Here is a 16,132-nt window from a genome sequence, read left to right on the forward strand (position 1 = left end):
TATTAATAAGTAACAGATCCTATAAGCATTCAAAAAGATCTAGATGCCTTACAGGCTATTATGGAATATGAAATTCATCTTGAAATCAAGCAATGTGAAATGCCATTTTGTTCTCAAAATAAACTTTCATCTACATCTGTGCATATATTCTAAACCAGTCATATCTAAAAGATTTTGTACTCATAAAAGATTAACACTGTAAGATAAAAACTGGAATTTACTAGATATTACATGTCTTTCTTCTCTTCAGATAAAGGCAGTTAAGAACCAAATGAGCATCGATATAAACAGCGATAAAATACTATTTTCCCTATTTTGCCTGAAGCAAAATCAAACCTGTGCTTTTCTCCAGTACAATAATAGGTGATCTAGCGAAGGCAAGGATATGTCTCTAAGTAAATAAGTATTATCAAAATTTGACTATGAAAAACCACTGTATGTAACATATCCAAAATGTCTTGCAGATGAATACAAAATAGCCTATTGTTGAAGATATTTCACGCTCAAGAAAATCAATGTACATCAAGCAAGATATGATGAGAGACAATATCAAACATCACCTCAATGAGAATTTTTTACGCACCTGGCTTCTTTACTGGTGTAGTTTTGATACTGGCACTCTTTGCATCAGCTGTTCTAGCAGCATTGGCAACCCACATGTTGATGACACCCTCTGTCTTTTTGAGAATACTGGTTGCATGGTCATAATCTATCCCAACCATATCCTCCTTGTTGACACACAATATCATATCACCTACAAGTAATCCAGCCTGCAAAGCAAAACAACTGTGGCATAAATTTTTAGTGAATCAAGAAATGGTGTGGGTTTTCCGGCAATGTAATTTCTCCATATGTCCAAACCATTTCAGCACACCCTCTCCAGATTTCTCAACCACACTTGTTTTATTAACACACTTCTCTCTCTTACCCTTTTATTTCTTGATCAAATTTCATTTCCAACACTTCCACCCTTGCTGCACATTCCCATCTACAGCCCATTTCTTGCATCCATATAACACAGCTGGGAGTACTATACCTTTAAACATACATATTTCTGCTCTCCCTGACAATGAGCCCCTCTTACCAAATGTTCTTTGATGCTTTCAAAAACTTTGCCCCCTCACCCACCTTATGGCTCAATTCTACTTCCAAGGTTCTATTTGCCACCATGTCTACTTCCTGGTACTTAGAAAACTTCACTTCTGTCAATTTTTCTCCATTCAAACTCACATCCCAACTAACCTGACCAACCTTGATATCATTCACATTTACTCTCAACTTCCTCCTTTCACATACACTTTCAAACTCAGTTTCCAACTTTTGCAATTTCTCACTTGAATCTGCCACGATTGCTGTATCATCAACAGACAAATTACTCACTTCCCGTACCACCTCATTCCCTTTCCAAAACTCTTGTATTTACTTCCCTCACATCACCATTCATTAACAAAACAAAACAGCTAAGGAGATATCACACACACTCATTATATACATATTCATCTATCTATTATACTTTGTTGCTGTCTCCCGCATTAGCGAGGTAGTGCAAGTAAACAGACGAAAGAGCGGCCCAACATACACATGTATATACATACACGTCCACACTCGCACATATACATACCTATACATCTCAACATATACATATATTTTTTTTTTTTTTTTTTGTCGCTGTCTCCCGCGTTTGTGAGGTAGCGCAAGGAAGCAGATGAAAGAAATGGCCCAACCCACCCCCATACACATGTATATACATACACGTCCACACACGCAAATATACATACCTACACAGCTTATGGTTTACCCAGACGCTTCCCATACCCTGATTCAATCCACTGACAGCACGTCAACCCTGGTATACCACATCGATCCAATTCACTCTATTCCTTGCCCTCCTTTCACCCTCCTGCATGTTCAGGCCCCAATCACACAAAATCTTTTCCACTCCATCTTTCCACCTCCAATTTGGTCTCCCACTTCTCGTTCCCTCCACCTCCGACACATATATCCTCTTGGTCAATCTTTCCTCACTCATTCTCTCCATGTGCCCAAACCATTTCAAAACACCCTCTTCTGCTCTCTCAACCACGCTCTTTTTATTTCCACACATCTCTCTTACCCTTACGTTACTTACTCGATCAAACCACCTCACACCACATTTGTCCTCAAACATCTCATTTCCAGCACATCCACCCTCCTGCGCACAACTCTATCCATAGCCCATGCCTCGCAACCATACAAAATTGTTGGAACCACTATTCCTTCAAACATACCCATTTTTGCTTTCCGAGATAATGTTCTCGACTTCCACACATTCTTCAAGGCTCCCAGGATTTTCGCCCCCTCCCCCACCCTATGATCCACTTCCGCTTCCATGGTTCCATCCGCTGCCAGATCCACTCCCAGATATCTAAAACACTTTACTTCCTCCAGTTTTTCTCCATTCAAACTTACCTCCCAATTGACTTGACCCTCAACCCTACTGTACCTAATAACCTTGCTCTTATTCACATTTACTCTTAACTTTCTTCTTTCACACACTTTACCAAACTCAGTCACCAGCTTCTGCAGTTTCTCACATGAATCAGCCACCAGCGCTGTATCATCAGCGAACAACAACTGACTCACTTCCCAAGCTCTCTCATCCACAACAGACTTCATACTTGCCCCTCTTTCCAAAACTCTTGCATTCACCTCCCTAACAACCCCATCCATAAACAAATTAAACAACCATGGAGACATCACACACCCCTGCCGCAAACCTACATTCACTGAGAACCAATCACTTTCCTCTCTTCCTACACGTACACATGCCTTACATCCTCGATAAAAACTTTTCACTGCTTCTAACAACTTGCCTCCCACACCATATATTCTTAATACCTTCCACAGAGCATCTCTATCAACTCTATCATATGCCTTCTCCAGATCCATAAATGCTACATACAAATCCATTTGCTTTTCTAAGTATTTCTCACATATATTCTTCAAAGCAAACACCTGATCCACACATCCTCTACCACTTCTGAAACCACACTGCTCATATATATATATATATATATATATATATATATATATATATATATATATATATATGAGCAAACACCTGATCCACACATCCTCTACCACTTCTGAAACCACACTGCTCATATATATATATATATATATATATATACATATATGTATATGTATATATATATATATATATATATATATATATATATTCATCCCTGGGGATAGGGGAGAAAGAATACTTCCCACGTATTCCCTGCGTGTCGTAGAAGGCGACTAAAAGGGGGAGGGAGCGGGGGGCTGGAAATCTTCCCCTCTCGTTTTTTTTTTAATTTTCCAAAACAAGGAACAGAGAAGGGGGCCAGGTGAGGATATTCCCTCCAAGGCCCAGTCCTCTGTTCTTAACGCTACCTCACTAACGCGGGAAATGGCGAGTAGTTTGAAAGAAAGAAAAGAAAAAATATATATATATGTAAGGCATGTGTACGTGTAGGAAGAGAGGAGAGTGATTGGTTCTCAGTGAATGTAGGTTTGCGGCAGGGGTGTGTGATGTCTCCATGGTTGTTTAATTTGTTTATGGATGGGGTTGTTAGGGAGGTAAATGCAAGAGTTTTGGAAAGAGGGGCAAGTATGAAGTCTGTTGGGGATGAGAGAGCTTGGGAAGTGAGTCAGTTGTTGTTTGCTGATGATACAGCGCTGGTGGCTGATTCATGTGAGAAACTGCAGAAGCTGGTGACTGAGTTTGGTAAAGTGTGTGGAAGAAGAAAGTTAAGAGTAAATGTGAATAAGAGCAAGGTTATTAGGTACAGTAGGGTTGAGGGTCAAGTCAATTGGGAGGTGAGTTTGAATGGAGAAAAACTGGAGGAAGTGAAGTGTTTTAGATATCTGGGAGTGGATCTGGCAGCGGATGGAACCATGGAAGCGGAAGTGGATCATAGGGTGGGGGAGGGGGCGAAAATTCTGGGGGCCTTGAAAGAATGGGTGGAAGTCGAGAACATTGTCTCGGAAAGCAAAAATGGGTATGTTTGAAGGAATAGTGGTTCCAACAATGTTGTATGGTTGCGAGGCGTGGGCTATGGATAGAGTTGTGCGCAGGAGGATGGATGTGCTGGAAATGAGATGTTTGAGGACAATGTGTGGTGTGAGGTGGTTTGATCGAGTGAGTAACGTAAGGGTAAGAGAGATGTGTGGAAATAAAAAGAGCGTGGTTGAGAGAGCAGAAGAGGGTGTTTTGAAGTGGTTTGGGCACATGGAGAGAATGAGTGAGGAAAGATTGACCAAGAGGATATATGTGTCGGAGGTGGAGGGAACGAGGAGAAGAGGGAGACCAAATTGGAGGTGGAAAGATGGAGTGAAAAAGATTTTGTGTGATCGGGGCCTGAACATGCAGGAGGGTGAAAGGAGGGCAAGGAATAGAGTGAATTGAAGCGATGTGGTATACCGGGGTTGACGTGCTGTCAGTGGATTGAATCAGAGGCATGTGAAGCGTCTGGGGTAAACCATGGAAAGCTGTGTAGGTATGTATATTTGCGTGTGTGGACGTATGTATATACATGTGTATGGGGGGGGGTTGGGCCATTTCTTTCGTCTGTTTCCTTGCGCTACCTCGCAAACGCGGGAGACAGCGACAAAGTATAGTAAAAAAATAATAATATATATATATAATATATATATACATTCTTTTTTCTTTTAAACTATTTGCCATTTCCCGTGTTAGCGAGGTAGCGTAAAGAACAGAGGACTGGGCCTTTTTGGAATATCCTCACCTGGCCCCTTCTGTTCCTTCTTTTGGAAAATTAAAAAAAAAAAGACGAGAGGGGAGGATTTCCAGCCCCCCGCTCCCTTCTACGACACGCAGGGAAACGTGGGAAGTATTCTTAATCCCCTACCCCAGGGATATATATATATATATATATATATATATATATATATATATATATATATATACATATATTTTTTTTTTTTTTTTTTTTGTCGCTGTCTCCCGCGTTTGTGAGGTAGCGCAAGGAAACAGATGAAAGAAATGGCCCAACCCACCCCCATACACATGTATATACATACACGTCCACACACGCAAATATACATACCTACACAGCTTATGGTTTACCCAGACGCTTCCCATACCCTGATTCAATCCACTGACAGCACGTCAACCCTGGTATACCACATCGATCCAATTCACTCTATTCCTTGCCCTCCTTTCACCCTCCTGCATGTTCAGGCCCCAATCACACAAAATCTTTTCAGCTCCATCTTTCCACCTCCAATTTGGTCTCCCACTTCTCCTCGTTCCGTCCACCTCCGACACATATATCCTCTTGGTCAATCTTTCCTCACTCATTCTCTCCATGTGCCCAAACCATTTCAAAACACCCTCTTCTGCTCTCTCAACCACGCTCTTTTTATTTCCACACATCTCTCTTACCCTTACGTTACTTACTCGATCAAACCACCTCACACCACATTTGTCCTCAAACATCTCATTTCCAGCACATCCACCCTCCTGCGCACAACTCTATCCCATAGCCCATGCCTCACAACCATACAAAATTGTTGGAACCACTATTCCTTCAAACATACCCATTTTTGCTTTCCGAGATAATGTTCTTGACTTCCACACATTCTTCAAGGCTCCCAGGATTTTCGCCCCCTCCCCCACCCTATGATCCACTTCCGCTTCCATGGTTCCATCCGCTGCCAGATCCACTCCCAGATATCTAAAACACTTTACTTCCTCCAGTTTTTCTCCATTCAAACTTACCTCCCAATTGACTTGACCCTCAACCCTACTGTACCTAATAACCTTGCTCTTATTCACATTTACTCTTAACTTTCTTCTTTCACACACTTTACCAAACTCAGTCACCAGCTTCTGCAGTTTCTCACGTGAATCAGCCACCAGCGCTGTATCATCAGTGAACAACTGACTCACTTCCCAAGCTCTCTCATCCCCAACAGACTTCATACTTGCCCCTCTTTCCAAAACTCTTGCATTCACCTCCCTAACAACCCCATCCATAAACAAATTAAACAACCATGGAGACATCACACACCCCTGCCGCAAACCTACATTCACTGAGAACCAATCACTTTCCTCTCTTCCTACACGTACACATGCCTTACATCCTCGATAAAAACTTTTCACTGCTTCTAACAACTTGCCTCCCACACCATATATTCTTAATACCTTCCACAGAGCATCTCTATCAACTCTATCATATGTCTTCTCCAGATCCATAAATGCTACATTTGCTTTTCTAAGTATTTCTCACATACATTCTTCAAAGCAAACACCTGATCCACACATCCTCTACCACTTCTGAAACCACACTGCTCATATATATATATATATATATATATATATATATATATATATATATATATATATATGAGCAAACACCTGATCCACACATCCTCTACCACTTCTGAAACCACACTGCTCATATATATATATATATATATATATATATACATATATGTATATGTATATATATATATATATATATATATATATATATATCATCCCTGGGGATAGGGGAGAAAGAATACTTCCCACGTATTCCCTGCGTGTCGTAGAAGGCGACTAAAAGGGGAGGGAGCGGGGGGCTGGAAATCTTCCCCTCTCGTTTTTTTTTTAATTTTCCAAAACAAGGAACAGAGAAGGGGGCCAGGTGAGGATATTCCCTCCAAGGCCCAGTCCTCTGTTCTTAACGCTACCTCACTAACGCGGGAAATGGCGAGTAGTTTGAAAGAAAGAAAAGAAAAAATATATATATATGTAAGGCATGTGTACGTGTAGGAAGAGAGGAGAGTGATTGGTTCTCAGTGAATGTAGGTTTGCGGCAGGGGTGTGTGATGTCTCCATGGTTGTTTAATTTGTTTATGGATGGGGTTGTTAGGGAGGTAAATGCAAGAGTTTTGGAAAGAGGGGCAAGTATGAAGTCTGTTGGGGATGAGAGAGCTTGGGAAGTGAGTCAGTTGTTGTTTGCTGATGATACAGCGCTGGTGGCTGATTCATGTGAGAAACTGCAGAAGCTGGTGACTGAGTTTGGTAAAGTGTGTGGAAGAAGAAAGTTAAGAGTAAATGTGAATAAGAGCAAGGTTATTAGGTACAGTAGGGTTGAGGGTCAAGTCAATTGGGAGGTGAGTTTGAATGGAGAAAAACTGGAGGAAGTGAAGTGTTTTAGATATCTGGGAGTGGATCTGGCAGCGGATGGAACCATGGAAGCGGAAGTGGATCATAGGGTGGGGGAGGGGGCGAAAATTCTGGGGGCCTTGAAGAATGTGTGGAAGTCGAGAACATTATCTCGGAAAGCAAAAATGGGTATGTTTGAAGGAATAGTGGTTCCAACAATGTTGTATGGTTGCGAGGCGTGGGCTATGGATAGAGTTGTGCGCAGGAGGATGGATGTGCTGGAAATGAGATGTTTGAGGACAATGTGTGGTGTGAGGTGGTTTGATCGAGTGAGTAACGTAAGGGTAAGAGAGATGTGTGGAAATAAAAAGAGCGTGGTTGAGAGAGCAGAAGAGGGTGTTTTGAAGTGGTTTGGGCACATGGAGAGATGAGTGAGGAAAGATTGACCAAGAGGATATATGTGTCGGAGGTGGAGGGAACGAGGAGAAGAGGGAGACCAAATTGGAGGTGGAAAGATGGAGTGAAAAAGATTTTGTGTGATCGGGGCCTGAACATGCAGGAGGGTGAAAGGAGGGCAAGGAATAGAGTGAATTGAAGCGATGTGGTATACCGGGGTTGACGTGCTGTCAGTGGATTGAATCAAGGCATGTGAAGCGTCTGGGGTAAACCATGGAAAGCTGTGTAGGTATGTATATTTGCGTGTGTGGACGTATGTATATACATGTGTATGGGGGGGGGTTGGGCCATTTCTTTCGTCTGTTTCCTTGCGCTACCTCGCAAACGCGGGAGACAGCGACAAAGTATAGTAAAAAAAATAATAATATATATATATATATATATATACATTCTTTTTTCTTTTAAACTATTTGCCATTTCCCGTGTTAGCGAGGTAGCGTAAAGAACAGAGGACTGGGCCTTTTTTGGAATATCCTCACCTGGCCCCTTCTGTTCCTTCTTTTGGAAAATTAAAAAAAAAAAGACGAGAGGGGAGGATTTCCAGCCCCCCGCTCCCTTCTACGACACGCAGGGAAACGTGGGAAGTATTCTTAATCCCCTAACCCCAGGGATATATATATATATATATATATATATATATATATATATATATATATATATATATTTTTTTTTTTTTTTTTTTTTTATACTTGTCGCTGTCTCCCGCGTTCGCGAGGTAGCGCAAGGAAACAGACGAAAGAAATGGCCCCACCCCCCCCCCATACACATGTATATACATACGTCCACACACGCAAATATACATACCTACACAGCTTTCCATGGTTTACCCCAGACGCTTCACATGCCTTGATTCAATCCACTGACAGCACGTCAACCCCGGTATACCACATCGCTCCAATTCACTCTATTCCTTGCCCTCCTTTCACCCTCCTGCATGTTCAGGCCCCGATCACACAAAATCTTTTTCACTCCATCTTTCCACCTCCAATTTGGTCTCCCTCTTCTCCTCGTTCCCTCCACCTCCGACACATATATCCTCTTGGTCAATCTTTCCTCACTCATTCTCTCCATGTGCCCAAACCACTTCAAAACACCCTCTTCTGCTCTCTCAACCACGCTCTTTTTATTTCCACACATCTCTCTTACCCTTACGTTACTCACTCGATCAAACCACCTCACACCACACATTGTCCTCAAACATCTCATTTCCAGCACATCCATCCTCCTGCGCACAACTCTATCCATAGCCCACGCCTCGCAACCATACAACATTGTTGGAACCACTATTCCTTCAAACATACCCATTTTTGCTTTCCGAGACAATGTTCTCGACTTCCACACATTCTTCAAGGCCCCCAGAATTTTCGCCCCCTCCCCCACCCTATGATCCACTTCCGCTTCCATGGTTCCATCCGCTGCCAGATCCACTCCCAGATATCTAAAACACTTCACTTCCTCCAGTTTTTCTCCATTCAAACTCATCTCCCAATTGACTTGACCCTCAACCCTACTGTACCTAATAACCTTGCTCTTATTCACATTTACTCTTAACTTTATATATATATATATATATATATATATATATATATATATATATATATATATATATATATATATATATACATGTACATATTTCATACTGTCTGCCCTTATTCATTCCAATCACCATCCCGCCACACATGAGATGACGACCCCCTACACCCGCATGTGCGCGAGGTAGCACTAAGAAAAGACAACAAAGGCCACATTCATCCACTCATCCACACTCAGTCTTTAGCTGTCATGTATAATGCACTGAAACCTCAGCTCCCTTTCTACATCTAGGCCCCACAAAACTCTCCATGGTTTACCCCAGACGCTTCACATGCCCTGGCTCAATCCATTGACATGACATTGACCCTGGTATACCACATCATTCCAATTCACTCTATTCCTTGCACAACTTTCATCCTCCTGCATGTTCAGGCCCCGATCACTCAGAATCTTTTTCACTCCATCTTTCCACCTCCAGTTTGGTCTCCCATTTCTCCTCGTTCCCTCCACCTCTGACACATATATCCTCTTGGTCAATCTTTCCTCACTCATTCTCTCCATGTGACCAACCATTTCAAAACACCCTTTTCTGCTCTCTCAACCACACTCTTTTTATTACCACACATCTCTCTTACCCTTTCATTACTTACTCGGTCAAACCACCTCACACCACATATTGTCCTCAAACATCTCATTTCCAGCACATCCACCCTCCTCCACACAATTCTATCTATAGACCATGCCTCACAACCATATAACACTGTTGTAACCACTATTCCTTCAAACATACCCATTTTTGCTTTACGAGATAATGTTCTTGCCTTCCACACATTTTTCAACGCTCCCAGAACTTTCGCCCCCTCCCCAACCCGATGACTCACTTCAGCTTCCATGGTTCCATCCGCTGCCAAATCCGCTCCCAGATATCTAAAACACTTCACTTCCTCCAGTTTTTCACCATTCAAACTAACCTCCCAATTGACTTGTCACTCAACCCTACTGTACCTAATAACCTTGCTCTTATTCACATTTACTCTCAACTTTCTTCTTTCACACACTTTACCAAACTCAGTCACCAGCTTCTGCAGTTTCTCACCCGAATCAGCCACCAGCACTGTATCATTAGCAAACAACAACTAACTCACTTCCCAAGCTCTCTCATCCACAACAGACTGCACACTTGCCCCTCTTTCCAAAACTCTTGCATTTGCCTTCCTAACAACCGTATCCATAAACAATTTAAACAACCACAGAGACATCATGCACCCCTACCACAAACCAACATTCACTGAGAACCAATCACTTTCCTCTCTTCCTACACGTACACATGCCTTACATCCTTGATAAAATCTTTTCTTTGCTTCTAATAACTTGCCTCCCACACCATATTTTCTTAATATCTTTCACAGAACATCTCTATCAACTCTATCATATGCCTTCTCCAGATCCATAAATGCTACATACAAATCCATTTGCTTTTCTAAGTATTTCTCACATACATTCTTCAATGCAAACACCTGATCCACACATCCTCTACCACTTCTGAAACCACACTGCTCTTCCCCAATCTGATGCTCTGTACATGACTTCACCCACTCAATCAATACCCTCCCATATAATTTCCCAAGAATACTCAACAAACTTATACCTCTGTAATTTGAACACTCACTTTTATCCCCTTTGCTTTTGTACAATAGCACTATGCAAGCATTCTGCCAATCCTCAGACACCTCACCACGAGTCATACATACATTAAATAACTTTACCAACCAGTCAACAATACAGTCACCCCCTTTTCTAATAAATTCCACCGCAATACCATTCAAACCCGCTGCCTTGCCAGCTTTCATCTTCCTCAAAGCTTTTACTTTGTCTTCTCTGTTTACCAAACCATCCTCCCTGACCCTATCACTTCACACACTACCTCGACCAAAATACCCTATATCTGCCACTCTATCATCAAACACATTCAACAAACCTTCAAAATACTCACTCCATCTCCATCTCACATCACCACTACTTGTTATCACCTCCCCATTAGCCCCCTTCACTGATGTTTCCATTTGTTCCCTTGTCTTATGCACTTTAGTTACCTCATTCCAAAACATCTTTTTATTCTCCCTAAAATTTGATGATACTCTCTCACCCCAACTCTCATTTGCCCTCTTTTACACCTCTTGCACCTTTCTCTTGACCTCCTGCCTCTTTCTTTTATACATCTGCCACTCATTTGCATGATTTCCCTCCAAAAATCGTCCAAATGGCTCTCTCTTCTCTTTCACTAATAATCTTGCTTCTTCATCCCACCACTCACTACCCTTTCTAATCTGCCCACCTCCCACCCTTCTCATGCCACAAGTATCCCTTGTGCAAGCCATCACTGCTTCCCGAAATACATCCCATTCCTCACCCACTCCCCTTACGTCCTTCATTCTCACCTTTTTCCATTCTGTACTCAGTCTCTCCTGGTACTTCCTCACACAAGTCCCCTTCCCAAGCTCACTTACTCTCACCACTCTCTTCACCCCAACATTCTCTCTTTTTTTCTGAAAACCTCTACAAATCTTCAACTTCGCCTCCACAAGATAATGATCAGTTGCATCTCTCAGCACATTAACATCCAAAAGTCTCTCTTTCGTGCGCCTATCAATTAACACGTAATCCAATAACGCTCTCTGGCCATCTCTCCTACTTACATACATATACTTATGTATATCTCTCTTTTTAAACCAGGTATATCCAATCAGCAGTCCTTTTTCAGCACATAAATCTACAAGCTCTTCACCATTTCCATTTACAACACTGAACACCCCATGTACACCAATTATTCCCTCAACTGCCACATTACTCACCTTTGCATTCAAATCACCCATCACTATAACCCGGTCTCGTGCATCAAAACTACAAACACACTCACTCAGTTGCTCCCAAAACACTTGCCTCTCATGATCTTTCTTCTCATGCCCAGGTGCATACGCACCAATAATCACTCATCTCTCTCCATCCACTTTCAGTTTTACCCATATCAATCTAGGGTTTACTTTCTTACACTCTATCACATACTCCCACCACTCCTGTTTCAGGAGTAGTGCTACTCCTTCCCTTGCTCTTGTCCTCTCACTAACCCCTGACTTTACTCCCAAGACATTCCCAAACCACTCTTCCCCTTTACCCTTGAGGTTCGTTTCACTCAGAGCCAAAACATCCAGGTTCCTTTCCTCAAACATACTACCTATCTCTCCTTTTATCTCATCTTGGTTACATCCACACACATTTAGACACCCCAATCTGAGCCTTTGAGGAGACACTCCCCGTGTGACTCCTCTTCTGTTTCCCCTTTTAGAAAGTTAAAATACAAGGAGGGGAGGGCTTCCCCTGTACAATTTTGGCATCTGGTCTTTCCTTTTTAAAAAGTGTTGTCAATATTCTACAAACTCTTGTAATAAGTTTGGCAAAACTGTGATGCAAAATTCCTTCTATGGTTCAACAGATTCTCACCTCAGCAGCTACAGATCCTTCTTGGAGGTCAGATATGAAGATACCGTTGCCGTACTCTGCATGTTTACCCTCTATGATCATGATTCCTAGTCCAGTCTGGCCCTGAGGAAGAATGGGTTTTACTAGAGTTGGTATTATGGCATGCACTACATTTGTTAAGGCCTATTCATCTTTGTTAAAATTGCATGAAGGCATAATTCTCTACTGTTTGGGTAAATATTCACTTCAAGTGACCAATGTCTTGTGTGACTATGATACTACCAAGAGGTTATATATGGGGGTCATATAGTTCACAGCAGAAATCAGACAGAGCATACAGTATGTGCACTGAGAAATCTGCATTACTATCAGAAATGAAAATATATGAAAAATTAACTCACAATCAATGCCGAATTTCTGTCTGACCAAGTAAAAGTCACACATTCACTATAACATGGCTGTCTTGCTATTCCTATGCTGTACTACACATTATCCTACCTACCTCTTAATCACATCTTTCTAGCTCATGCAAAGACTTTGCAGAAACATACAACACACTAAACCACTGACAAAACAAATATGAGTGCTCTTAACCAAATATAATAAGCCCTTACCCCACTCATGCAGGGTGAGGCAACTGATGATCTATATCAGTAGTTCTGCATCCATGTCAGTTCCAAAAAGGGAAATATTGCTTTGCTTAATAGTAACAGGGAATTGAGAGAAAAAACCTGGTGTTATAAGAAATAAAATGCATTTTCTTAACACCTCCCATGGGATATGCATTGAAGTGTACATGCTATGATTAGACACTCTTTACATGGGATCATAAACTTTAGTAGCTAATACTACAGAATTGGTTTTCAGTGCAACAAAACTTCACAAAGAGTGATGCCAAGATCCCCTGGCTAGGGAGACAGACCTAAAAGCAAGCAGGGAGGACAGAAGATCAACTAACAAAAGAATGAAGCTTGCTGTTGTAACTTTCCTTACAAAAACAGCAGCTAAACAAAGGAAGCTTTAAAGCTGTAAACTGCCATGTACCAGAACGATAATCTTACTCCTTTCATAAACGAAGCAATAATCAAATGATAAAGAAGGATATCTAATTCTTTCCCCTACGAGTATCTGTCCATAACAAAGAAGCTTTGCAATTCTAATATAATGACAATACATAAGTTATTCAGGCTTTTCCCTACATGAAGATGTGAGGCTCACAGACATTAACTAACTTCTCGTAAGACAGTGGCCTGAACATACAGGAGGGTGAGAGGCTTGCAAAGTATAGAGTGGATTGGAATGATGTGGTATACTGGGGTTGACATGCTGTCAATGGACTGAACCACGGCATGTGAAACATCTGCGGTAAACCATGGAAATGTCTGTTGGTCCTGGATGTGGATAGGGAGCTGTGGTATCGGTGCATTACACATGACAGCTAGAGACTAAGTGTGAACGAATGTAGCCTTTTTGTCTGTTTTCCTGGTGCTACCTCACTGAAGAAGGGGATAGTGATGCTGTTTTCTGTGGGGCAGGGTAATGACAGGAATGGATGTCAAGCAAGTATGAATATGTACATGTGTATGTAAGTGTGTAAATGTTATGTACATGTATACGTAAGTATATTTGTGTACATGGGCATTTATGTATATATATGTGTATGTGGGTGGATGGGCCATTCTTTGTCTGTTTCCTAGGGCTACCTTGCTGACACAGGAAACAGTGATTAAGTATAATAAATATATATGTGCATATATACATATATATATATTTTAGGGAGAATAAAAAGATGTTTTGGAAGGAGGTAAATAAAGTATGTAAGACAAGAGAACAAATGGGAACATCGGTAAAGGGGGCTAATGGGGAGGTAACAACAAGTAGTGGTGAAGTTAGAAGATGGAGTGAGTATTTTGAAGGTTTGTTGAATATCTTTGATGACACAGTGGCAGATATAGGGTGTTTTGGTCGAGGTGGTGTGCGAAGCAAGAGGGTCTGGGAGAATGGTTTGGTAAACAAAGAAGAGGTAATGAAAGCTTTGTGGAAGATGAAAGCTGACAAGGTGGCAGGTTTAGATGGTACTGCAGTGGAATTCATTAAAAAAGGGGGTGACCGTGTTGTTGACTGGTTGGTAAGGATACTCAATGTATGTATGGTTCATGGTGAAGTGCCTGAGGATTGGCGGAATGCATGCATAGTGCCATTGTACAAAGGGGATAAAGGCAAGTGTTCAAATTACAAAGGTATAAGTATGTTGAGTATTGATGGGAAATTATATGGGAGGGTAAAGGCATGTACAGAGCATCAGACTGGGGAAGAGCAGTGTGGTTTCAGAAGTGGTAGAAGATGTGTGGATCAGGTGTTTGCATTGAAGAATGTATGTGAGAAATTGATTTGTATGTGGCATTTATGGACCTGGAGAAGGCATATGATAGAGTTGATAGAGATGCTCTGTGGAAGGTATTAAAAGCATATGGTGTGGGAGGTAAGTTGCTAGAAGCAGTGAAAAGTTTTAATCAAGGATGTAAGGCATGCATATGAGTAGGAAGAGAGGAAAGTGATTGGTTCTCAGTGAATGCTGGTTTGCGGCAAGGATGCGTGATGTCTCCATAGCTATTTAATTTGTTTATAGATGAGGATGTTTGGGAGGTGAATGCAAAAGTTTTGGAGAGAGGGGCAAGTATGCAGTCTGTTGTGGATGAGAGGGCTTGGGAAGTGAGTCAGTTCTTGTTCGGTGATGATACAGTGCTGGTGGCTGATTCAGGTGAGAAACTGAAGAAGTTGGTGACTCACCTTGGTAAAGTGTATGAAAGATGAAAGCAGAAAGTAAATGTGAATAAGAGCAAGGTCATTAGGTTCAGTAGGGTTGAGGGACAAGTTAATTGGGATGTAAGTTTGAATGGAGAAAAACTGGAGGAAGTGAAGCGTTTTAGATATCTGGGAGTGGATCTAGCAGTGGAGGGAACCATGGAAGTGGAAGTGAGTCATAGGGTGGGGGAGGGGGTGAAGGTTCTGGGAACGTTGAAGAATGTGTGGAAGGTGAGAATGTTACCTTGGAGAGCAAAAATGAGTTTGTTTGAAGTAATAGCAGGTTCCAATAATGTTATATAGTCGTGGGGCGTGGGCTATAGATAGGGTTATGCAGAGGAGGGTGGATGTGTTGGAAATAAAATGTTTGAGGACAGTATGTGGCGTGAGATGGTTTGATCAAGTAAGTAATGAAAGGGTAAAAGAGATGTGTGGTGATATAAAGAGTGTGGTTGAGAGAGCAGAATAGGGTGTACTGAAATGGTTTGGTCACATGGAGAGAATGAGTGAGGAAAGATTGACCAAGAGGATATACGTGTCAGAGATGGAGGGAAAGAGGAGAAGTGAGAGACCAAATTGGAAGTGGACGGATGGAGTGAAATAGATTTTGAGTGATCAGGGCCTGAACATGCAGGAGGGTGAAAGGCATGCAAGGAATAGAGTTAATTGGAACGATGCGGTACACCTGGGTGGATGTGCTGTCAATGGCTTGAACCAGGG

At 41.8% G+C, this 16,132-nt stretch overlaps 1 protein-coding gene across 1 annotated transcript in view; it reads right to left on the bottom strand.

The window, feature by feature from the left end:
* Nucleotides 1-16,132, bottom strand: part of LOC139757455 (multiple PDZ domain protein-like) — a 963,136-nt gene that overhangs the window by 68,706 nt on the left and 878,298 nt on the right. Inside the window, exons 40-41 of the mRNA XM_071677982.1 lie at nt 12,629-12,730; nt 584-770 (exon numbers count right to left, since the gene is read on the bottom strand). Of these exons, the coding sequence (XP_071534083.1) occupies nt 584-770; nt 12,629-12,730 (289 nt within the window). The remainder of the gene's footprint in view (nt 1-583; nt 771-12,628; nt 12,731-16,132) is intronic.

Source organism: Panulirus ornatus, chromosome 26, assembly GCF_036320965.1.
Source record: "Panulirus ornatus isolate Po-2019 chromosome 26, ASM3632096v1, whole genome shotgun sequence".
NCBI lineage: Eukaryota > Metazoa > Arthropoda > Malacostraca > Decapoda > Palinuridae > Panulirus > Panulirus ornatus.